This window comes from Cebidichthys violaceus, unplaced genomic scaffold (genome assembly GCF_023349555.1).
Source record: "Cebidichthys violaceus isolate CVI_PGR_0920_01 unplaced genomic scaffold, fCebVio1.0.p SCAF_42, whole genome shotgun sequence".
Lineage (NCBI taxonomy): Eukaryota > Metazoa > Chordata > Actinopteri > Perciformes > Stichaeidae > Cebidichthys > Cebidichthys violaceus.
In genome coordinates this window covers 325,600-350,913 of record NW_027176617.1, presented here as the reverse complement: position 1 = coordinate 350,913, position 25,314 = coordinate 325,600, and the positions used below count along the sequence as shown (strand labels likewise).

The 25,314-nt window shown below is 43.8% G+C and overlaps 1 protein-coding gene across 1 annotated transcript in view; it reads right to left on the bottom strand.

Moving 5' to 3' along the window:
- Positions 1-469: 469 nt before the first annotated feature.
- The window catches only part of jarid2b (jumonji and AT-rich interaction domain containing 2b), a 98,622-nt gene continuing 73,777 nt past the window's right edge, over positions 470-25,314 (bottom strand). Inside the window, 19 exon segments of the mRNA XM_068728511.1 lie at positions 470-2,430; positions 2,688-2,795; positions 3,295-3,481; positions 3,767-3,897; positions 4,703-4,885; positions 5,010-5,115; positions 5,305-5,419; positions 5,610-5,680; positions 5,899-6,017; positions 6,882-6,974; positions 9,984-10,558; positions 11,681-13,136; positions 18,489-18,518; positions 18,520-18,627; positions 18,629-18,652; positions 18,654-18,680; positions 18,682-18,734; positions 22,190-22,235; positions 22,237-22,409. Coding sequence (XP_068584612.1) covers positions 2,203-2,430; positions 2,688-2,795; positions 3,295-3,481; positions 3,767-3,897; positions 4,703-4,885; positions 5,010-5,115; positions 5,305-5,419; positions 5,610-5,680; positions 5,899-6,017; positions 6,882-6,974; positions 9,984-10,558; positions 11,681-13,136; positions 18,489-18,518; positions 18,520-18,627; positions 18,629-18,652; positions 18,654-18,680; positions 18,682-18,734; positions 22,190-22,235; positions 22,237-22,409 — 3,833 coding nt within the window. The 3' untranslated portion in view covers positions 470-2,202.

Genomic DNA, 25,314 nt, shown 5'->3' with positions numbered 1-25,314 from the left:
GAAAGGCCGAGATGCGGCACTAATAAATTAAGTCACCAGAGACCCCACTGTGAGCAAGTAGTTTTATACTGTAGAAAATGGAAGAAACCAACAAAAACAGAGAACTGAAAAACAAAACAAAAAAATCCCATCAGAATAAAATATATTGTAAGGCCATAAAAACTTGACAAACCACTTTTTATGTTGAAAACACCCGACTTGGTATTTTATTAAATAGTCCTAAAACAGTTCAGTCTTCTGCGAGGGACGACAACCAACAAACTGGATTATAGGATTTTTCCTTGACAGTCACCACTGGCAAGCTCAGTGCAACATGAGTAGCTACTACATTTTTGTTGAATTTTCAGTAATGAAAATGTAAAAACCCATTTTTTTTTGTGAACATATCTTTTTCCCTTTTCTTTAAAAAAGTAAAGCTAAACAAACAAAACTAGGTTGGGGGTGGGGGGGGGGTGGGGGGGGGGGGGGGGGCAGTCGTTGGCTACTCAATATCTTCTTTCTTAGTGATATAAGCAGCACTTAAATTTTTATACACGTTTAACCAGAGCAACCCTGTAAGCGTCAAACTCACATGGATGAAGAAAGGGAAATGTAAGGCTTTTTCTTCATCAACCACTCTCCTCTGGAACGTTTTCTCTCTTCTCTATTCCTTCCTTCCTTTCTTTATTCCTTAACCCCAGAACAAGGCTCAGGTATTTAAAGAGATTTACAGGATTATGTACAAAAAAAGTTGATGTTTTGTTTGTGTTGGACTTTTTCCTCTCTCTAAAAATCACTCATAATATATCTGGAAAAGGAAAAAAAAATGCAAAAGCCAAAAAACAAAGGACAATTTAAAAAATACAAAAAACAAAACTTGGATTTGATATTTCACATTTTACACTCTTTGACTAGTGGCTCTACTTGAGATAACACGTCAGACCAACAAAAGTAAAAAACACAAAATAATAATAATATAATATAATAATTAATGTTTACTGTTACAGATGAAACAAGAGGACTGGAAGAATGGAATGTTAACACGATTGCACATCTAGAACCAGAAAAGCCTGAAAGCCTCTCTGCCCTGTGGGTTGGGGGAGCGTGAGCTAGCTGTTAGTAGATAGCATGTGCTGACCCCCAGATTTTTAATTTTTGTGTTGTTATACAGTAATTATAACCAACAGCACCAATAAAATGGATCTCCTCGCTATGGATCAGGCACAGTTTTCACTTGCTAGCGAAGGAGGGATCCCTCCATACTACCAGGAAGTGAGGTGAGCGGTGACCTTTCACAGGTCCAGCAGCTGTAGCTCTGCCCCCTCTCACATCCACCGACAAACAGAAACATCCACAATGACAAAGAAAATAAAATACACAGAAGACTTCTTGCAAAAAACAAAGCTAAAATTTAAAATAGAACTTGAAAAAACATAGCCAACCAACAATAAACCAACATCGTAATCTTTCAAGTTTTTACCTCGCGTCACCAACCCCCTTTTTTAAAAAAATAAAATAAAATCAATGCAGGTGCTGCATCAAGAAATAATAAAATAATTAAAAAAGGACTCCTCTTCCTCAAACCAAGGACAGAGAGAAACTTTGGGTAACTACTTGATGTCATTTTCATTTCACAAAACTGGAGAGGAAAAAAAGGCCGCCTTTTCATTTGTCCCACGTTCACAGTTGAGTGACGCATGATGAGAAGGAATGGGGTTCAGTCTCAGGGGGCGAGATGAGGGCAGGAAAGAGTGATGCAAGAAGAAGGTAACAAATGTAACCCACTGCAGTTAAAGGAGAATGGAGGTAAAAGGTTTAACAGGGCCCATCAAGTTTTCTTGTGAATGTTACGCTTAATGCTTGTAATGTTGTAAAAGACGACTTAAAGAGGGACGGTGGGATTCTAAAATCATCCAGAAAAAAAACAAATTCTTCTTTCACACTAGTGCAAAAAAGACATCTTGCTTTTCTTTTTTTCCCCGTTTCTTTTCTTTTTTATAAACAAGCCTGTCATACTAAGGGAGGAGGTGAATATTTTTTGGAGGGAGGACTTAGGTACGGTGAGAGGATTTTCAAAGCTAAAAAACAATCAATCTTAAATATTGAGTGGTGGAGGAGGGATTGATAGTGATCCTGCTTAATGTAAAACAAAACAGGGGAGTTTGGGAGGGTCGGGCCCGACATGGGCAGAGCACACCGGATGGTAATGTCGTGGCGTCCTCCTCAGGACACAGCAGCAGCCTTGGGTATGTGGCTGGAGGACAGGCGTGCCAGAGACACCTCCACAGTGGCGCGCTTTCGGGGGCCTCGCTTGGCTGGCGATGCTTTGGCAGGGGTTAGGCCATGGCAAGGGTCCCCCGCTACTGCAGTGACAACAACTCCACCGCCACCTCCTCCGTTCTTTAACATGGCCCGGCCACACACCTGGTTCACCAAACTGTTGATTTGCTCCTAATTAGAAGGCACAGGAAAAAAATATACACATTAACAAAAGTAACCTTTTACATTTTTCTTATTTATAAATTACCTTCTCTAACATAATTCGTTCCTCTATAACCGAGTCATACAGAGTAGGAATTACATCATGAACACTGTTAAACACTGCTAAATAAGCTACTCCCTGAAGCAGTGTAAACCCTAGCTGATGTCTCCCCCTTCTGGACAGAGAGCGAACTGAACCACAGCTGAAACAAACGGGGGCAGCTCACCTCATCGTATCGGTACATCATCTTAAGGCCTCTGCAGGACTTGTGCTTCTCCACATAACGCAGGGCACACTCCAGACAGAAGACCACGTTGTCGGTCTCCTGAACCACCTGCGCAGACAGAAACCGAAAGAGAGACATTACTGTAGGAACCACACACTCGAATCAGAGTTTGTTATTACAGTTTGTTATTACAGAGATAAATCATTTAAATGTCTTCCACTCCTACACTATTTTGAGCAAGTTGCATTTATTACAATATTGTGGCATTCAATTTCATCATTTGGTCTAGATGCTTTGGAATATTGGGCCATAAAAAGCACAAGAAAAAGAAGTCTTGCCAGTGTGCAAATGAATAGGGATGTTTTTATGTATGGCAGGTATTAGTAAGTACAGTATATAAGCTCTATGTTTTTGCAGGGTATAATGCAAAATAATGCCTACAAACTGAACAACTCTCGCATTATTGATGATTACAGGAAAACTTTAATAAAAACTTGCTTCAAAATGCCAAAGCATATCAAAACTACTAGCGCTAAAGTATTTTAGAAAACAAGTGCCCATGTGTCCTAACCACAGTTTGTGAAATGTGTGTGCCCTCTGCTCTCACCATGGACAGATAGCAGAGATGCTGACAGATCTGACAGCGTCTCTCTGAGGACTCAAGTGCCAGCCATTTCCCACGGGGCTTCTTGCGTCCCTCCCCGGGGCCCAGGCTGCCGTCATGGGTGCCGTAGCGGGCAGATGAGAGCAAACCTGCCTTGTACAGTTCCTGTCGTTGGCGCATCTCTATGTTCCTATTGGACAAAAAAGATACTCGTTAAGCTAGAGCCAGAAAACCGTTGCTGCCATCGTGCAAAAGCTGTGCTCAAACTCTTATTATGTTGCATAAAGTTGGATGTGTTTTGTTGTTCTGGGAAAATATGAGGAGTGGGACATCAAAGGTGTTTGCAGTGGATAGCAGTTATTAAAATCAAATAACACACAAAAAGGAATCGAAAATACAGCATGAACATACCCTAATGCACCACTTGATTGCTTCATCAAGTATGCGCTCACTTAGGACCATTGCTGCATCCTACCTGAGGTCTTTGAGTAGAGCGGAGATGGTGGTGAGGAGAAGGCCATTGTCCCTCTTGGATTCGGCTGCAGCGATCTGGTACAGTAGTTTCTCCATGGAAAAGGGTTTGGCTATACGACGACATTTCAGGTCCTGCACACAAAATTGGAACACATTACAAATTATGGTTGTCATTAAAAATACTGTTTTTGATGTGTTTTATTGTGTCATTTCTTTATGTCTCAAAATAAAAACTCTGGTCATTTATTCGACCAATTTTATTTCCTTTTTTCCCCCCAAAGGTTTACACACTTTCAAATACAGATATTTTTACTAGGTGAAGTAAGAGTAAAGCAAGTTGACAGATATGATCCAACGATGCTAATAATGTCTAGAAGAAAAGGTTGCAGGCAGAGCACCACAATACAGTTCATTGCATGAATGTTATATTACCCTCGAGAGCAATCTTTGCTGTGGCTACAAATTTGATCGTAATGCCAATGGTATATGTACTTCCTTCACCATAATGCCCACAATGACAGTAAGGAACATTTTATTTTCTTCTATTACTGCAATAGTGAGGTCCAATGGTCCAAAAGCTTGCTCATGATCACATAAAAAAAATCTAAATACACCCCACGGGAGACTTACAGCTGCAATTACTCTTTGAAGTTCAACACACTGGCTATTCAGAGAACCAGGCTCTAGATTCTAAAGTTCAATTATGAATTACGTCAACTCTACATCAATCAGAGTGTTAACTGCCACAGGGGGACAGTGTTGTGAGGCATTACAAAGCAAAATAAACCAAATAAATTGTGTAAAATCTTGAATACGCCGGCTTTTGATCTTAAAAATAAAAGGCACATTTCGTTTTCCACATATACATAAGTTATGCACCATTATTATCTTAACATAGCCCTTGTACTGATCTGCCCTCCCAGATTCAAATGCTGACCTTTGCGGCCTGGTAACCCAGGTTCATCCAGTGCGGTGTGGCAAAGTGCACCGTCTCTGACACGCTGTAGCCACAGCACACTTTAGAGACGAAGGCACCGGGGTAGCAGACCACAAACTGGCCGCTCCGCTGGACCGTACGATAAACCTTGATGCCTTCGCGGCACAGCACCTCTGGAGAGATCTGGAAAACCAAAAATGTGGTGGTAGTGGTGGGGGGGTGGGGAGGGGCGGAGGATAGTGTTACATTTCTGAGACTGTATATTTTTGGTAACAAAGTGGCTTCAGAAAGTTCAGAAAACACTGACCATGATGTTCTTCTCCAACATTTCTAGTCCTGGGGTGCCATTGGCCTGAAGCAGTGTATGGACCACCTTGTCCAGCTTAGCCTTCTCCTCAGCAGGGACAGAATACCTGTGGGAGGGACACACAAAGACATCAACACACATGGACAGATTCATACTAAAGGTTCCATCACATTAACAATCAGTTGAATCTACTCCAATTGCAAATAATTGTCCACAGATAGTAGACTTTACCTTGGTGTTATCATGTGTACTCTATATCTGTGATGATGAGGAAAAGAGCCTGGTGAATACTCACCAAATGCAATCAGCACCAGTGTGTAAGTAATCAATAAATGGAAGGCGATTTTGGTCTCGAGACCAGCATGAGGTAGAAAAGACCATGCCAATGTTAAGCCAGGGAATGGTCACCCCTAGGGAGACAGAAGGGTTTAAAAGAGAAAGCATAGGTTATTATTACTAACTGCAAATTACACAGACACACATTGTGAACTGCTCCAGAAAATGTATTTATAGGGCAAAATGACTGACAGACAATTAGGGTTTGTTTGAGTTTGCTATTGAGCCTTAATGCTGTAGAGGAATGCCTTTACAATTCCTTACCAGGCACAGCACCCAGATGCCTCAGAATGGATCCAGAGTTATTGGGAAGGACAGTGAGGTTCCATCCATGTCTGAGGAAAAGATAAGAGGAAATGGTCATTTCTATATTATTTTCCAGGGATAAAGAAGAGACAAGATGGCTAAAGCACCTTGAGGAAGCAGACAGTGTTCACCTTCCGAGATGAATACTTATGGCCTATCAGTTAACAGGTCAGGACTACAGTCTGGCAACACAGGCAGGATATTCTGTGCAAACTTTAAAGTGAGTGCGGTGCAATGAGCTACTTACTTTGAAAATGGCTCTGACTTTCCTGTGGGGAATCCACTGCCATGTGTGCTAGTGTCCACCTTCCCACAATGCACTGCCACATGGCTGTCTCTCTGCTCCACAATCCTCCAGTACTCTTCCTGCAAGAGCAAAAATGAAGGAAAGCCAATCAGTGGAAGAAGGCATAAAGCAAGGTTCAGGTTTCAGGTGTGCCTCATAGTCTGTTATATCAGATAACTGGAGTTTTAGGTAAAAACAGAATAACACAATTTTCAATGAAGTTCACATGAATAAAACCAAAATGTTTCATTAGGAAAAAATAAACATTTTAAGACATGTCACTAGAAGCTATAGTATTTCATCATTACAAAGTCATAAAAAAATAATAGTATAGTATGCAATGAATACAATTACCACCTAGCATTTGTATGCATTCCCCAACCAGTCATGTTGTGGTTTATAACCATGTCTGTCCAAAATTTCATCATTTCATAATTTTATCATATTAGATATTTTTGTGAAATAGTCATAATTAGCATAATACATTATTGAATTATGGCCAAAAACGTGTTTTGTGATGTCACAGTGACAGTGACCACCAAATTCTAATAAGTTCAACCACAACCATATTAAATCTTCTAAAAAGTCATATAATAGTATGGGGTGAAAAGTGAGAAAAGGTCATAGTATATCATAAAAATGTCATACTACAGTATGCCTTAAAAGAGTCATAAAAAAGACTGTAGAGTACAGTGGTTCTCCAAGTTGTTCCACCTTCCCAAATGTGATTATTAGAGGGTTTTCTAAGTCCTCTGGGGACTTTGGACAGTTGGTCAGACAAATTTTAACCATGTAGATAATCCACAGAACTCACCGACAGCAGTCTTTATTGGAACCATTTACTTGTAGAACATTGTTCCAATGAAACACTCGACAGTGAGTCCTGTGGATTGTCTATGTAGACAATGCAGTTAACATTCAGTACAAGATGTTAGCATGCTAACCTCAACATCAGCAGCGCCTGGTTCCTTGTTAAAGCACATGGTCATGGTGTTCCGGGCTATCCTGAAGAAGTTAGTCAAAGACACCGATTTCCCCTGCAACAAAGAGACATTCAACATTATGAGTTACAGCATGCTACAGGAATCTGAGGGTAAGAGAAAACTCCAGACTTCCCTCCACATATTTATGGTCTTCTGTCATGCTAAAATAAGTATTGGGAATGTAAACCAAGAGTAGAGCATGAATAGATTATGAGCAAAGAAAATATTGCTGGACATCAATGAACTACAAGTTTCGCTATTTCCCACCACATGTGTGAACGAGACAAAAAAAAAAAAAAAATCAGAGGGAAAGCATTATGGTTAAATAATGTACATGCACAGACAGATGTATGAACTGTACATGTGTATGTACTATATGTGTCTCCATACGGCTCCACCTTTGTGCCTCCCCTACAAGCCACAGATACGTTTCTCATGGTTTTGACCCGCTCTCCCATGGACATTCCTGCTACAGAGACGCTTTGAAGGTTAACATAAATCTGCCGGCTCGGGGCTTTGAGAGGTACGGACCCTGCTGAAAGATGACCTTGTGGAATCCTCATCCTCACAGTGACAATTTGTCTTTTCTTTTTTCTTCTTAGGTATCCAGATTTTTTTTTAAACTAACTGACCTTATTATAATTTCTATTATTACAAAAGCTGCAGGGTTGTAAAATAATGCAGTTAAATTCAGTACAGTAGTGACCCAGTAAGCAACACTTTCTTTCGGCGAGTCAGAAGCAGCACTTATCCAAGCCTTTCCTGGTGTAATTGGAGTTAATTATACCCTTGACATGCACTTTGTTCTCTTGATAGAAAGGTGAAATATAACCTCCTTTTGGGGGCCACTCGTGAAGAAAAATGCATACAAATCTGAGCTGTGGAGAAAAGTGATGGGTCATATTTAGACTGTCCTGTCAGGATGGTGGCAGCCATTCACATGTCACTACATTGAACAGTGCATCTACAATTCAGAAGTCTATAGACTGTACTTGCGTCTGTTGAAGATATCTCAGTTTTTCAGAGGGAGGTCATATAGAGGGATTTAGTTACCAAAGGAACTGGGGGGAATCAAATGGGCTCCACATTTGAGTTGGGTGGAGTATTGTGCAGTGTGAGAAGTATCTTGATTACAGAAATAATTACTGCTTCATACCATCAAGATGCCTTGACATGACAAAAAAATGTGCTCACAAGCTCTTTGCATATAAACATTGCATCAACAATACATGCACAGTTTTTTTGCGAAAAAACAAGTGTGGTGTATGTGTTTGCACATGTGGATTTCGACACATACATAAAGAACTGCTAGCCTTTGCACTGATGTGTGTGTGTATTTGGGGTTCAGGGGGCTTGGCAGAGGGATTGGTGAGAGGACTGGGCATGATAGGGAAAGACAGAGGAGATTTGGGTAAATAGCTAAGAGCAAGGGCATGGGCTGAAGGAGAGAAGTCATGGGGGGGAGGGGGGTGCTGGATTAAAGGAGCTGGAGAAGGCGGGGTTTGAAGGGGGCGGGACAGGGGGTGAGGGGAAGGGCTGGTTTGAGAGCTAGCTTCTCTCTGACCTACATTTCAGCCAGCCAGAATCAACACAGCTGCCAGCAGGCAGGGGAGGTGGGAATACATCTAATGTGCATACACACAAGCAAGACTACTGACCACCTTACACACACACACACACACACACACACACACACACACACACACACACACACACACAGAAATATTTAGCAAAACCAAGAGGTGCATGGTATTGTCCATCGCTCTCACAACAAAAACCCAGTCTTAACAATGTTGCTACATGACACATTTACACATACTTCTGCATGTAAACAAATGTGCACAAGGCTAATGTTTGCTTTTATAAACCATAATCTATGAAACCCAGTCATATAGTGCATTTTAACTATTTATAGCACAGCTTAGCTCCTTCTCTAAAGAAAGGGAGCATATGTTGCTACTTTAGAACGGGCACAGTGATATCAAAACGCTCAAATTTAAGTGGCGATGATATGAAAAGTGTAGTCAGGTGTAGTCGTGATTCAGATAGTTGTGAGATGCAGACATCTGGCTGAGCAATAATGAGGCCTTTGAAGACTGTTTAGGTGCTGACAACAAGCTATAAAAGGTCTGGAATTTAACATAGAACCAAGACAATGTTCATATTGTTTATGATTGTAGTTCATGCATGCCATAATCATCTAATCTAGTTAGATTAAAAAGGACCAAAACAAACGCTATAATGAATGCCAACATACTAATAAACAAAGTCAAACTATGATAGTCTTAGTATATAACATCATGTGTATTCAAATCTGCTATCTAATTTAAATAAAGTTAGATGGAGCTTTTTTTTAGGGGTCTTTGTGATGAGTAGACAAAAATTAAAACAAAGGCAACCATGATTAGGGGGCGGGCCGGCCAATGAGGAGGTGGCATCCAAGGATGTTTCTGTAGGTTAATGCTACTGCTGAAGCAAAGATGGCTAGCTGTAAACTTCACAGTAAACGCTGAAATGACCCTAGAATACTAATACTGTCAGTTAACAGGTTGTTAACAGCACTTACAGGAATATTTCACCCACAAAATGTCCATTACCATTGTTACCTTGTTGTTTTGCTTGCATGCCTCCACGATGAATGATCAAGAAACCGAGAAAAGTCTTGATGAATCAAAGTAAAGGTGCCGCGTTTAACAACAGCAAAGCTACATCAAAACATCTGTTGAACTTGTGCAGAAACATCCAATTCTCACTTATCCAACCGTATGCCCACTGCACGATGCATGCGTTTTGGAAGTAGTAAATATACGATTGTATACGATACTTCACTCTTCAGTTTTTGGATACTCTGTTAACCGGGGAGGCATGTGAGAAAAAGAAAGTATTCTTCAAGAATTTAGGGTAACATGAGTGGGGCGAATTCATATAATAATCGTCGTTTTGTGGATTAAGTATTCCTTTAAGATCACAAAACCTCATTTAAAAAGAAAAAAGAGAAAAGATGTTTTTCTTGCCTGTTACGTTTCAGATATGTCAAACAGAAAATGTTCCCTTCATCCTCACCTTGTTAATACATTTGTGCTGGTCACTGAGAACACCCCTGTCCTCCTCCTGCTGCGGCTGCGGCTGCGGCTGCGACTGCTGCTGCTGCTCCTCTCCATGCTGCCTGTCCTCTTTGCCTTGTTTTTCCTGAGCGAAGAGCCGGCGCCGGCCCGCTTTGACCTGAGCCTCTAGCTCCTTCAGACGATGATACACTCCATTGGTGCGGTGGTTCCCCGTCGCCCCTCCCACTATTCCACCTACTAGCCCGTTCTTGGGCTCGTAGCGTGGCAGCACCAGTGCGCTAGGTGCCGAGGAGTCCGAGAGACCCTCCAGAGGGCCCCGGCGCGACTCCAGATTCTTTTTCTCCTGCAGCACTTCGGCCTGCAGTCTTAGGCGCTCCTCAGCGCTGAGCGAGTCATAGGAGAGGATGTACTGGAGATACGCCTCCTGCAGCTTGGCCAGCCGGTCCTGCGCCGATTTAGGGATGCGCAGAAGGTCGGCTAGCTTGGTCCACTTCTTCAGGTCCATCACCTGCTGCATGCCGCCCATGTCATTGATGAGCTGGAAAAAACGTGACAGGTCCACTTCACAGCCACCTGCGTGGAGCAGAAGGGAAAAATGAAGAGTGAGCGTACAGTGGTTAGTCATACTATGTGTCTCATAGTAACATTAAAAATGTATCAAAGGTGAAACAATTGCCACCTAACAAAGCTATCCGTAAAAAAAGAAGAAAAACACAGAAATTAAATCAAATCAGGACGACTGCCATCTTTGAGCATCTGCTCCTTTGGCAAAACATGTCTTTTCCTCCATCCCAGTTCATTTAATTTTAAACTGCCAATTGATCTGTCACCTTTCAAAATGATCTGAACCATCACTGTGCCAAACAGAGACACAAATTCTGTTAATGTAAAACTGATCTGCTGGGCGCAGTGAAGGAACTCATTTGGAACCAAGGTATCCTGGCTGGCTGAAGCCATTCCTCTGTGGCTCACAGGATGCCAGATCTCTCTGGCTAACGGCCGCATACCAAACGGGCTAAAATGAATACAGCTGTATATAAAAGCAACAAACACAGCATAGCACATGCCCAACTTGAACCAGTGCAAAACTAATAAAATTCAGCAACCACGTATGCATCGGGAACGGAAAACTCCGTCTTAGCTGGGCTGTTTAAAGGCTCATAAAATGCTGATGTCATTGTGAGAAATGGAAGGTGACCAGACAATCTGGGGTAAATATTGTTTTTATGGCCCGTCAGGCCCGTCGCCAAGTTGTTCCACATTGTTACTGTCATCTATAAACAAGAAGATATAATCAGGCGAAATGCCACTGACACCAATGGAAACAGCAACCTTTGTGATGCCTGCTCACCAGCTGCTACTGTCCTAGCAAATGTGACAAAACACAGTTTAAAAAGTGCAGGAGGCTTTTAAAAAAAAAATAAAAAATGTTATACACTGTTTTAGTTTATCCTTCTCTTATCTACATTCAACACAAGTGTAGACAAGGCTGAGAGAAGGCCTCAGTTTGGAATGAGGTGTCTGGGTTTAATACACTCCCGTAAAATCGATGGCTCTGATCCTCTGTGGCAGCCTGCAGGAAGAAACCTGTGACTTATTGCTTAGTTAATTCAATCAATTTAGGAGGGAGTTTTGTAGACTAAATTGTCTTGTGTAGCATTCACATATACATATCTCCCTGTATGGCTCACTTACCAATGACAGGTGGCTCATCCATGGTAATGCCCTGAGATTTGAGGTGCTTGCGAATGCAGGCTAGCCGCTGCACGTTGGGGCCCCAGCGCCGGCCCAGCATGTGGACCCTCTGCACCTGTGTAACAAAACGCATCTCCTCGCTCAGCTTGCACTCTGGCCTCCAGTCTGGTGGTGGGCCCACGCGACACATTCCAGCCACCTCGGCCTGCTCCCTCACCGCATCCAAGTACACCAGGGGGTCCTGGAACTCCCGCGGCACCGGCCGGAAGACGGGGGCTTCACCCAGAGCTGGCCACCCATCTGACCTGCTCCGCTGGCGCTCCCACTCCTTCTCTTGCTCGCGTTCCTTCTGGCGTGCCGTCTCTTTCTCACGCTCCCACTCCTTGTCTCGGTCAGCCAGCCGAAACGCTGCTGGTTTGAGCTGCCCGGGGTTGTTGGTGGAAGTCAGCAGAGAGGAGGTGTTGGAGGAACACACAGAGGTTTGTCGGGGGTCTGAGGTAGTGTTGGCACGACTGGGGTTCTGTGGGTGATTCGGGCCTGATGAGGGTGAGGAAGAGGAGGAGTTCCGACCGTGAGACCTGCTCTGCTGCTGCTGTGCTTGTCGAATCAACATCAGCTTGCCGGCTGACGCCCGCTTGGGTCGCTGGTTCACCGGCTCCACATTGGCTGCTGGTGTATTAGGAGGCGGGGTTTGTTGAGGAGGAGGAGTAGGAGGTGGAAGTGGGGTAACAGGCGGAGTTTGTTTGGGAGAAGGGGGTGTGTCTGATTCATGTCCGTTGGAAACTAGAGTGGTTGGGGTGGTGGTTTGTGTCGCAGCTTTCTCTTGATTGGCCGCCTTCTTGCTGCTGCTGCGTGTCTCCAGAGGTGCGGGTTGAAGCTTGGCCTTTTTGGCCTCAATGCCAGTGGTTTTGGCTTTTTGCTCAACAACCCCTGACCCCACAGAACTGAGGACCACCTCCAGACGCCGCTTGGAGTTACGCAGTCCCTCTCGACCCGGGCACTCCCCTTGCTGGCACTGTCTCTGCCCGTCCTCCTTGGCCAGGGTGTTGTACCGCTGCCCATTTAGCCTGCCGTTGAGGCGGGCGACGGCAGCCACATTGTTAAGCCCATTGGATAGTAGCACCTGTTTGCGGGTTTTTGCATTGCTGTGGTGGGCTGGTGCCGCTGCTTTTCCTGAGTTAGCCAGCCCATTGCTGGCTGCTGGCTGGCTGTGCTGATTGTGATTGTTCGCTGACGATGGTGCCGAAGCGGCGCTGTTGTGTTTGTTGCTGCTGCTGAGTTTGGTTTTCTTGCCCAGTTCTCTCTGTTTGGCTTTGGTGTAGGTGACGTGGCCCTTGGACACGGTGGCTGTGTACTTCTTCACAGTTTTGGACAGCAGTCGGAAGTCGCGGCTCTTCTTGGCACCACCGACAGCTTGTGCCGAGCCCGCCCGCGTCAGCCCGTTCACTTTAGAGACCTGAGAGAAAGTGAGATAGAGATAGGACAAGTTAGATGACTAAGATAAATAACCTTATCACAATGCTCTGGATCAATCATGGATATGAAGTAATTAAAATAATCTGGAAAACAGGAATCTTCACTGGGAGGGAAAGGGGGGGGCTTATATCTCCAACAGAATCCTGTTTAATAAGATCTCTGAATGTTGAACATACAAAAAGTTAAAAACACTATTGCATTAAAGATAGTAACACATTTCCCAAAACGTACCCACACACAGTTACAATTCTATAATCAGAAAGCACAACACACACACACACACACACACACACACACACACACACACACACACACACACACACACACACACACACACACACACACACACACACACACACACACACACACACACTCCACAATGAAGAGGCCAAACATATTTGTGGAAGCCTACACTATTCATTTGACAACCGATCAACTGTCTTGATTACTATACTTTCAAACGAAGTACACTTTTGTAAACTGCAACTCAAACTGCTGTCAACACAAAAGGCAGAGATTTAGGAAAGGATATGCGCAAACCAAAACCAAAAACCACTACATCCCGAGATAAACAACAGTTTAGAATGGGTAGATAAAAGAGAAATGACATGAGAGGGAGAGAAGGGATGGCTCCATGGTTTCTGCTAGCAGATGGCTGGACAGTATGAGGTCGGAGGTGGGGTCATTGGGACGAAATAAAATCCCATCCGGGCACATAAAAACAGCCTTTTATTTGCTAACGGTTTCCTTAAACGCTATAATTCAATTTTTGAGCAGAGACAGAGAGAGACTGTATGTGTACATGAATGTGTGTGAAGTCTTTGAGGCCCCCAGCTGTAGATCAGTGGTTTGGTACAGTGGTGTCTGGTTCCGTGGCTGGCCCAATGGCTACAGCTGTGGGAAGAAACACGGTCACCCCCTCCCTCAGTGCAAAGAGCTTTACAGCTGGATCAGCACATGTAAGAATCCATTGTGTAAAATTAAATTCTGTACAGGACTCTGTCTAGCTCCATCACTACATTCCCCACTGCTCCTTTCTTCCATTTATATTTCCCCTGTATGCATTTCTAAGAATATCCACTTCTCTCTCTTCCTCTCCCTCCTCGTCCATGTTGTTTTCATGGCCCACTTTCAGTGCTGCCAGGAGTTTCTCATTCCTTTCTCTCCAATGTGTGTGTGTGTGTGTGTGTGTGTGTGTGTGTATGTGTGCGTAAGAGTGAGAAAGAGAGAGATTTCTACAATGTTAGGAGATCTTGTAAAATTAAAGATATGTGGCTGCCGATTTCTGAATGGGTTGAGCAGGATATATACTTTTCGTTTTGTTTTTAAAGATGCATGCAAAGTTATCATGGAGCCCTGATGTTTTTAGAAAACGAATGATAATATTTTGCTGTCATCCATCCACGGTGCCCGTGTGCCTTTCTGTCCAGACCAGCTGGAAGTGAACCACAGAAAAAAGAAAGGAGGAGGGATGGGAGAGATGGAGTTATCAATCACAGTCGGGGCGCCACAGGAGGGAGGTGACAGCCGGCCCATTGACAGGTTTGCCTTTGAAGGGCTCTCGTGTCACACTTGTGTGTGTATATGTATATACGTGTGTGTGTGCGTGCGTGTGTAGGTGGGTGTGTGTGTGTGTGTGTGCGTGTCTGCTCATGTATTGTATTGTGTTCGTCTCAGGTGGCGGGGGGGCCGACACAAAGACCAGGCCATTAAAAGATAAGGGGGGACTGAAACCTAACCCTGCCTCCGTCAATCATTCCCCTCCACACACACACACACACACACACACACACACACACACACACACACACACACACACACACACACACACACACACACTGGAAAAACACAGGGTGACAAGGGGAACGGGAATAAAGAATGGGTGTTGAGGAGTGGGGAGTGGAAAGGGATAAAGACTGAGACAGAAAGACAAAAACAAGGCCACAGCAAGCGCTTCGAGTCACACATGTGCATTCGTCACAGAAAAAAGCTGCACACTGTCATTGTAAATGTACTTGTTATCTAAGAATTTATCTACCAATCTGACACATGATCAAATATCCCAACATTCAACTGTTGCACTGATGCTGAAAAAGTACCTAACTGCTAAAGAAGCAGTTCTCCAGATAGCTACTATATTTCTCCAGCCACAGTTTGCTGACAAAGCATTGAATCTGAGAGACACACTGTCGTGACGGCTTCCTGCCACAGGAGGGCTCAGTGGACCGGCTCTCTTCAGGGGAGCTTGGCAAGTCTCCATCACTTTTCTCTCTTTAATTATTCGGTCTGGTGGCAGAGAAGGACGGCAAGACGGGTGATGACGAGAGAAAGGAAATAGGAAGCAGAGCAAAAGAGGCAGGAGCTAGTTTAAATACTTTGCTGGGGAAGGAAGGAAAGAAAGACAGAAAGCAAGAGATACGGAAAAGGACATGGAAGCTTACTCGTGCCACTGGTAGAGAGAATATGAACAGAAATGAGAGGGACGATGGACAGGACAAGAAAGACAATGAAGCCAAAGGGAAAAAAACTGAACACACACACACACACACCACACACACACACACACACACACACACACACAGCCGGAGACTGTTCTGGAGTAGATTTCGGTCGCATGTGAGCGGGGAAGGGGAGGGAACAGGGGGGGGGGGTCTAGATGACATCATGTGTTGCTATAGCCCAGCTGAGGCCTGGCAGGAAGATTTTTAACAGGCAACATCTGCAGGAGCCAGCCCTGAGAAGAAGAAGGGGGAGAGAGAAAGAGAGAGAGCGAGACAGCCAGACGATAGAGGAAGACAGGAGCAAGTTTAACCCTTGCAAAGCCCTGCTGACTGACAAAGGAAGGGAGACGCAGGAGCGCTTGTGCACATTTTGAATCACATGTGGTCACAACTAGATTTCTACCTCTTTGTCAGGATGTTGCAGAAGCTCCTTACATCGACCTGAGGTACCACTGGTGGTGACAGGCCCCTCATTGAACATGTAACTATACATCAGGGCTATTTTGTATTTTCGAAACGCATTGGATGTTGGAAAAGATTGCTGAAGTGAAGGCAAAACACGTGGAAAGTCATTTGCAATCTAGCAAAACCATTTATAGTGCAAAGCTCCTCCTCACCATGATGCTCTCTATCACCAGGGGCATGAAATAATGTAAACACCATAACTTTGGGAATATAATGAACGCGTGACACAGCTCGACAGCGTGCAACACATCCATCAAGTGTTACGGTGGTGCGATGACTATCAACGGGTTAAATCCCGCGCTGAGCTACAAATCAGTTCCTATGCCGGAGTCATTTACGGCGCGACTGCCAGAACACCTCGACGGCGAGGCATAAATCCGGCTTAAGCCTTCTTTCCCCTCTGCTGTCTTAGGGAGCGATGCGATGCGGCCCAGGGCAGGTTGACTTTTAAGCATCTAGAGAAAGGTCAGTACAGCCGGGCACTGTTAACGCACACAATGCAAAAACTAACAGGGAGAGATCTACATACAGTAGCTGCAAAAAGAAGCTTTGTGAGAGAACTGAGAGAAACACATTGTTTAATTTTCAATAAACATTGAATTCTTCTTGGTGTGTGTGTGCGTGTGCGTGTGCGCGTGCGTGCGTGTGTGTGTTATCTATTGTCACTTTTGACATGTTGTAGTATTATGAGGGAGGTTAATTGAGGATGGCAGAGGACAAACAACTAAACAAGAAAGTGCGGAGTCCTTTTGCAAATGATGCCGAGTCGGCTCAATGGTTTGGCCCTGCGCACACCACCTGCGCTCGCTGATCTGTGCAGCTGCTTTGCTGACATCCCTGCTTTTGTTATTTAATTAAAATGGATAGAATCATATTGTTTTATAAAAAGGTCCTGTTATGGCGCATGTATTTTGTTGATACAAGCTGCTATTAAATTAAGCAGAACGGAATCACTGTGAATTGAATTATGATAATGCCTTTACCCTTCGGTTTTACACACACAACCCCTAGTTCTTTTTACGGCTACATAATCACTTAACCTTTTCTATGGCTTAGCCTGTATTTTCGCAGTGGGTCGTGTGTATAAATGTGTGCGAGTCTTGAGCACACATACTGTTCATGCTAATTGAAGGGAGAGCGAGAGGAAGAAGAAAAAAAAGCACTAATCCTTCCAAATGATTGGAGCCATGTTGTAGAGAGAGAGAGAGAGAGAGAGAGAGAGAGAGAGAGAGAGAGAGAGAGAGAGAGAGAGAGAGAGAGAGAGAGAGAGAGAGAGAGAGAGAGAGAGAGAAATAAAAAAATAAATAACAATACACACCATGAGAGGAGTCAAAAGCATCAAGCAGGGTACCAGCAGTGAATTGAAACCGAAAGAGAGTAGAAGAAGAGTGATAGAACAAAGACTAGTGAGTTAGTGAAGCTGAAGTTTGGCTTGGCAGGCAGTCATTCTCATTGAGAGGCATTGTTGGTTTTACTGGACAATTCCAGCCACTCGGAAAACCTGAGGCACATGCCTGAGTCTGCATCGGCGGCAGCACATTACAACAACAATAACGCTGGATAGGAGGTTGACACTCAACAGGAAGGAAAAGGCCGAAAAGGAAATGGGAAAGAAGACAAAAAGGGAGCAAAATAGATTATGAGAGAAAAAAAGACAGAATGAAATGTGGTGCCTCAACAGACAGCTTACTTCTGACTAGCTGATGTGGTCATACGAATGCATACGAATGTTTTCTGACTAAAGCCACATCTGTCGCCTTTCTACCATCTCCTCCTCTTCTTTCACTTTGTGGGGTTCCTTGAGACCTGCTACGTGCCACAGAGAGGGAGGAAGGCTTTCACAGGCCCTAGCCAGCATTACTAAATATAGCTGCAGTCGCAGCAGGCCAAAACACAATCATTACTCTCCCAGACACAATAGATGGAGGGGAGAGGAGAGTAAAAGGAAGAGCGCAGAGAGGACAAGGCAAAGGAGGAAATCAGCAACTAAAAGTAAGTAGAGGAAGGGGACAAGAAAGGCACAGGAGTAGTTAGGATAAATCATTGAGAGAAGATAAAAAAGAGGATGTGACAGATGGGAAAATTAAAATAAGAGTCAAGAGAGGGGAGGATTTCAAGTACGCATAATGGCCAAAAAAGCATGCTGCACCTCGAGCCAATAAATACAGAAAACTCCATATTATCTCAAGTTTAACAGCTAATGCAAACCATTCACCTGCCACAGAAGTTTCCCTTTGGAAAATACTTTACTTTTGTGCTACCGTCACATTTTCCAAGGTCTCCTGAGGTAGATATCTTTTCCATAAGATATCTACCATGTTATGGCTTTGGAATTCTAATATAGGGTGCTTCTGGCCATACAGTACCTGTTTGCGTAGCTCCTCAGCAGCTCTCCTCGGTGGGCAGCCCGTTGGCTGAGCCTCTACTGCTGGCCAGGGCCTGCTGCCTCGTGTGCTCCCGTGCCTCCGCCCGCTCACTGCGCTCCCTCAGTAGGGGCGGAGGTGGGAGGCGGTGGAGGTGGCAGCGGGGGGGGCTGGCGCATCCCTGCCGTGACTTCCCGCCTTGGGGCCTCGGACTCTCCCTGGTCCCTGCTTTACCGTGGCTGTTGAAAACTGGAGGGGGGTGGGGAGAGAGAGAGAGAGAGAGAGAGAGAGAGAGAGAGAGAGAAGAGAGAGAGAGAGAGAGAGAGAGAGAGAGAGAGAGAGAGAGAGAGAGAGAGAGAGAGAGGTGTGCTTCTTTTTATTATTTCTTAATTAATGTGGGAGAAGAGGAAACAATTAGGGACAAATCTCTTATTAGCTTGAAGTGGCTATTCACATACTTGAAATTAGATCTGAAATTTGCTGAGATGACATTTAGCAGAAATGTTTTTTCCATGAACCATCTTTAAATAGAGCAAAATGAGGAAACAACATTGTACTGTTTCTTGATCAGCTTACTGGTTTTAATTGTTTATCTACTCCCAGTATATGAAATATACTTTCAAAAATAATTGGAGAAAGTTTGAGCTTCTTCTTAAATTTAGTACTCTGCAAGGAGTGCAGCAACATAACACTGCATTGAAGCTTTGCATGATTCCCTGTTGAGATTTAGGAATTTAAAGGGTATATTTACACATGTTTTTTCAAGTTCTGCAACCTAGTTCCTAATTCCTAATGTGCACAAGTTAAAAGTAAAATAAATAAATATATAAAAAATGTAGCCACTGTAAAGAAAACAGGATTATTGTGGAAAGTTCCTATCAAGGTAGCAAGGCATAAATACCCTTGGACATATACAATGTTTTTTTCAGGCTACCGTCTACCTACGCCAATGCCAATATGTGGACATAAGTCTCAATACCCCCCCTGTAGTGCAGAATGGCATATGAACCCCTTGCACACCAAACCACAACGACCAAGTGGAAAAGCCCGCACAAACATAGGAGTGACAGGGTTTTGGCTAACAAATAGTGCCCAATCAGTAAAATATGCATGATTTAAGGTGTGTATGAAAACGTCTTTATACTACATGTCAAAGAACCTGTTCAAAATGGACGTAGACTTCACCAACCCCCGGGGATGACGTTAAACAGGTCGAACGGGAGCGTGGTAATTGACAAACGCATTCAATAGCTCCCTCAGCTTTAATGAGGCTCAATTTAAAGTTCCATGGCGTCTTGCTATGATGATACGTGTGCACATTTCTGAACATCCGTGCACATTTCTGTCTACAGAAGACGTGTGTATATGTGCTATACTGTATCCACTCATAACCCCAAGTGAGCGCCTGTGAGTCTCTCGGTGCCCCCAGCTCTATGAAAAATTTGAGAAATCCTGACATTTTGAGAAGTGAGCTAAGCAAGAAACGGAGCCCAATAAAAGCTGTTTAATTTAGCTCTGTCAACATGGCACACGACCGAGTGGGAGAGAGAAGGGGAGAGACGGCGCGCTGATGAATGGCCTACAATGTAGGGTCTTTCCTGTTTCTCTTTACCTCCCAGAATAAAATGTTTCTCTCTCCTTCATTAATTCTATTCCTCCTATTCCTCGACTGCTTCCCCCTCCTCCTCTCTCATCCTCCTCCTCCTCCCTAAGAGCCCATATAACCCTGCTCCTGCTGGAGGGTGGCCCAAGCTGCGTATTAAAGTGTCACGTTTGACACCAATCTTAAAACCCACAAAATGTACTGAGGGGTGTGTGTGTGAGTGTGTGTGTGTTTGTCTGTCTGTCTTTGTGTGTGTGCCTGATATCCAAAACAGCACAAATACTGTCTCAACACTGGAGCAATGACCCTGTCTTGACTGTGTGTACACACTTGTGCGTGTGTAAACATCTGTTTTGGTGTCCTTAACCCCCCCTCATCTCTATTGTTCCCTACAAAGTATATCTGCCTATTTCCCTCTTATCTATTTATTTAGCATATCACAGTGAAGGCGCCGAGCTGCTTTGCAAACAGTGTTGGTATACGAGATAAGAAAGGAGACTAAAGCTGTCCTCATGCACACAACAAGCCTGGATTTGTTCAAACAGGTTTCACTATCCTAGTTTTGTGCTCCTTATACAGATGTGTGCATATGTACAGTTTATGTTTCAAGCTGCAGCTACAGATGTTCATGAAAGAATGAGTATGTATCTATGCTTGTTTTGGGTGGTAGACACTTGTCAGTGAAAGATACAAAGGCAGTGCACAGTTCTCCAAGAGTTCATTTCAAGCAAATCTATGGACCTCTCTCCCTCTTTCTCTCTTCATCCTGCCAGTCTCTCTCCTCCTCCACATTCCAACTTGAGAGGATGACAGAGGAAAGAGTTGAGCAAAGCGTTCACCTTTTGAACCTTTCTCGCGGCGATTCTACCGCTAAGGAGGAGGGCAAGTTTCAGGGAGGAGTGAAAAGGAGGAACCATAAAATCCAGCCGTTGTTTTGTGGGGGAAACGCCTGGCCGGAAGGATTGTGTGTCTCTAAAGTCTGCCAGGGAGGGGAGGGGCCTTCAGGTTGAAATCATTTCTCTATTGCTTGGTTAAAATAAAAACCTCTAGGAGCAATATTATGGATTCTATGAAATAAGTACACGTTAGACCTTTTACACTGCAAAAAAAGTCTCCATCTTATACATTTTTATCCATGATTGAGCCTCAAAAGCCTGATTGTCTTAATTATAAAATCTGCCTGTGAAGTAAGATTATTTGTTTCAAGGATTTTCTAGAATCAAGCCTACATTTTCTGGATTATAAAACAACACAAAAATCACTTGACAAGATGCAGCGTACTTGTTTTTGTAGTCATCAATCTTGGGATTGGGAGTGAGATTCGTCTTATGGGGCTCAGTTTCATGCATGCAACTTCCTAAATGTTGTGCACAACTGTGAGTGTGTGTATTCGTCCAAATGTCTACTTGCCCCTATGGGTGTACGCATGCTGTCACTGCGCTGTGTGTGTGTGTGTGTGTGTGTGTGGTGTGTGTGTGTGTGTGTGTGTGTGTGTGTGTGTGTGTGTGTGTGTGTGTGTGTGTGTGTGTCGAGGGCCCCGGCCAGCTGTTGCAGTGCATGCATAAACACCTTGTTAGGGCTTAGCAAGCTAAGTGTTAATTGGGGTGGAAAGAGTTGATGTGCAGCTATGCTATCCCATGTGGCTTACCCTGTCTCTGCAGTGGAAAAAAACAAGAGTGCAAACTTAGGAAATTGCTCACTTTCACACACAGAAACAAGCACTACCACTCTGTCCACTGTCCCATGACTCATTCTGTGCTCCTGTTTGGCCAAAGTTTTTCTCTTCCTCAGTTGCATTTCTCCATCAATCACTCTTTTTTCCAAAAATGGATCTTTTCCATTTCTCTCTAGTTATTCTGCTGGTGCATCATCCTTCAATCTACCTCACCTCCCTTTTCATCCATACCTCTCTCTCAGAGTGCCCTTTATTTTTTCAGTTTTTCTCTGTCAACCTCTTCTTCTCCTCAGATGGTAAACAAAAGCAGGATCAAAACAAAACTGCTCCTCTTCATGAATGCATTTCCCATAAAGCTCTGTGATTATGTAGTCAAGGAGTTAACTCCCTGCATGCTTATTTGCGAGCTCTAGTCCCTACCCTTACCGTGCCCGTTGAGTGGCTGCCTGGTGGGGAGCTTGCCCTTGCGGGGTGGTCGAGTGGCAGGAGGAGGAGGTCGACACTTGGCTGTTGCTTCCCCCACCTTGATAGTGGATCCCACCTCCGTTCCTCACCTCCTCCTCCTCCTCTTCCTCATCGTCCTCCAGGTCCTCCTCCTCCTGGGAGCTTCCGAAGTAGGCCATGTTGCTGGGCAGGGCCGATGAACCTGGGTGCAGAGAGGGGGTAGGAAAGGAGGAGAAAGGGTACAGAGACGGGGAGATGAATAATAAAGAAGGAGGTTGGGGGAGGAGGGAGAGCAAGAAAAAAGGGAAAGGGAAATAATTACAGTTTGAAACAGGCACTGAAAAACACAGCTGTAATTCTGTTTCCCACTCAACACCTTTTTTGAGACCCCCAGCAATCCATGTATGGGGAAAAAAAGTCTCTTTTTTCATTGTAATCTCTGAAATTACAGATGAATCAACATCAATAAGCGAGTAGTGAAGTATTAATGTAAAAATAGAAGTTGCGAAAGCATTTGTGAATAATGGTGATTGTGCTGCTGTTTTTTTCATCTGTCATTATCCCCGCTGGTGGCCTATTGAAGCTTTGTAAACTGCTCTGCACATAGCGGGCTCCATTGTTGCATTTGCACACACACACTAAAACGCACAAACCTAAGGACACACACACATATCACAATGTTGAAATGGTTTGCAAAGCGCTGACAGTTTTACTTAAATAGCATGTATTCTGCCTCTGATTTTAGGCTATACATCCACACTAAAACATTTTAGTTTTTTAAAAAAAAAGATCTCCGTCAGCATCATTTCCGTTCATAATAGCACGCCTGAAAACGAATGCCACGTGATGCCCGGTGTAAACAGGAAGTAGATTTGTTGCTTTGTTAAAAAAAACACGACAGGGTAATATAGCAGTGTTTAATTATGAAAGGTCATGCTTGATAGATAAAATCTTCCTTCTTAAGACATAGTTACAACGCTGCGGGTCTCTCTCTATCTCACTCTCACACTCTCACTCTCACTCTCTCACACACACACACACACACACACACACACACACACACACACACACACACACACACACACACACACACACACACACACACACACACACACACACACACACACACACACACACACACACACACACACACACACACACCAAACTTACTTTAAAAGTTCCACTTACACATAATGGTTTACTAGATTATGGGTCAATAATTGTGGCTAACACTCGTCTCTCACTCGTTCCCTCTCAGTTTCGTTGTCCGTTTTCTCACTCTCAGTCTCTGTCGTACTGGAGAGCAATTACTGCCATTGTGCCTTTACAGATTATGTGCGGACTTCACAATAGTTGTGCAGAACAAAATAAGCATTAGTAAGGACAGGAAAGTCCTCCGTTTTGTGTCCATCCTCCTCAAAGCCACTAACCGTGACTTCAGACATTCGCTCCGTAGGTCTGATAACGCCGCTGGACACGCCGCTCACTGATCGCTCCAATAACAGCTGCTGCCTCCGCAGACATGCAGACTTTAACTGAACAACAGCTGCTAGTAAAGACAACAAGGTCACTGTTCTTGTCTTGGACAACTGTAACCAGTTGTCCATGTTAAATTAACCTGGAAGTCGATCAATAATCAAGGATGTTGTTATTTGTGATTTTCCGGGAAAAGGTCATAGGGCCGTGATGAATCAGGGAAGGACACTTCCTGACTGCTAAGAACCAAAGTAGCGAACGCGGGTGTGGGCGTCATCGTTTCCAAACGTATGCGTTTACACTCGTCCACAATAGGAGGTAACCCCGGAGTTTTCAAACTTATCTGTTTTCGGTGCTCTACAACTCCGGTGTAGTGTGGACGCTCAATCTGCGGTTTTAAATGGAAACGTAGTAGTGTGGACATTAGGCTAAACCTCAATTATCTTCCAAATCACTTCCTAAATCTGATATCTATGGATTTACCATTTAGCAACTGATCGTGCCATTATTTCTGGTGGTTCTACTGTAAATGTCACAGCAAGACACTAGCAGAAGTAGTGCTGGTTCTAGCAAAAACGTGTTGTATAACTTTACACAGTGTAGAAGGAAAAGGAGGGGATGATGAGCAACATATTCTGATGGCTAGAACTGAGCATAGCATTGAGAAAATGTAACGGAGACTTTTCCACAGAGACTCCCGATGCTGACAGTTTTATTGAGACACACATATATCGTACATGTGCTCAAACATCTAACTCTGTAAAAGAGTTACTTTAGAAAACCAAAAAGTCACTGCTAAAATAATCCCAAATTTGCTGCTTTCAATCTTCAAAACATGTCAATCTCTCCCCCGATTGGAGAAGAAAGTCGGCAATCCCTCTCTTTCCGTTTTCTGTCATACTCGATCACTTTCATTGTCATCTCTGAGAAATCTAGCTCAATACGTGCTGGAGGGAGGTAAATGGTGTTTGGCAGTGGATAGCCTATAACGTTACATCAGTTAGCTGAATGTAGACACACACTCTCATAAAAGGTCATAAAGCCCAAAGCTATGTTATTAAATCTCATAATGTTGCACTCGTAAATCAGTGTGCAAACAGCTGCTCCACTCCTACAGATGCAGGAATAAAAAAAACTAAGGCAGGCTTGTAGAGTGTAGCAGCAGCGACGGGCATAGTGTGCCTCGGTGCGCTTTCGGAAACAACATCAAAATCTTCTCAGCAATAGGGCTGAACTTTGCCACAACTGAAACAACAGACCAGGAGAACACTTCATTGCTTGCGAGTGTGTTCCGTTTGTACAGATTGCTTCTGAATGGACTAGCTCTGCAAGGCCAGTGTGAAGAAGAGAAGATTTCTGTGACTGTCAGCCTTCAATTTATATCTACATACAGTATGGGCAACCACGGCTGATTTTTTTATGTTGGCCATATACTTCCTCAATAACAGAAGCCTGTGTAGAAGCGTGCCCGTGTGTGTGGCTAGAACGTGTAGGAACAGTTGGCAAAGTTGAATTAAAATCATTTTCTGTCTGTACAATTAGGTTTAGAAATGTTTAAACTGTGTGTTTGGTGTTATTGATTTATAGTTAACTGGAATGTGTGGTTATGCAACATCCTTATAGCCTTGATT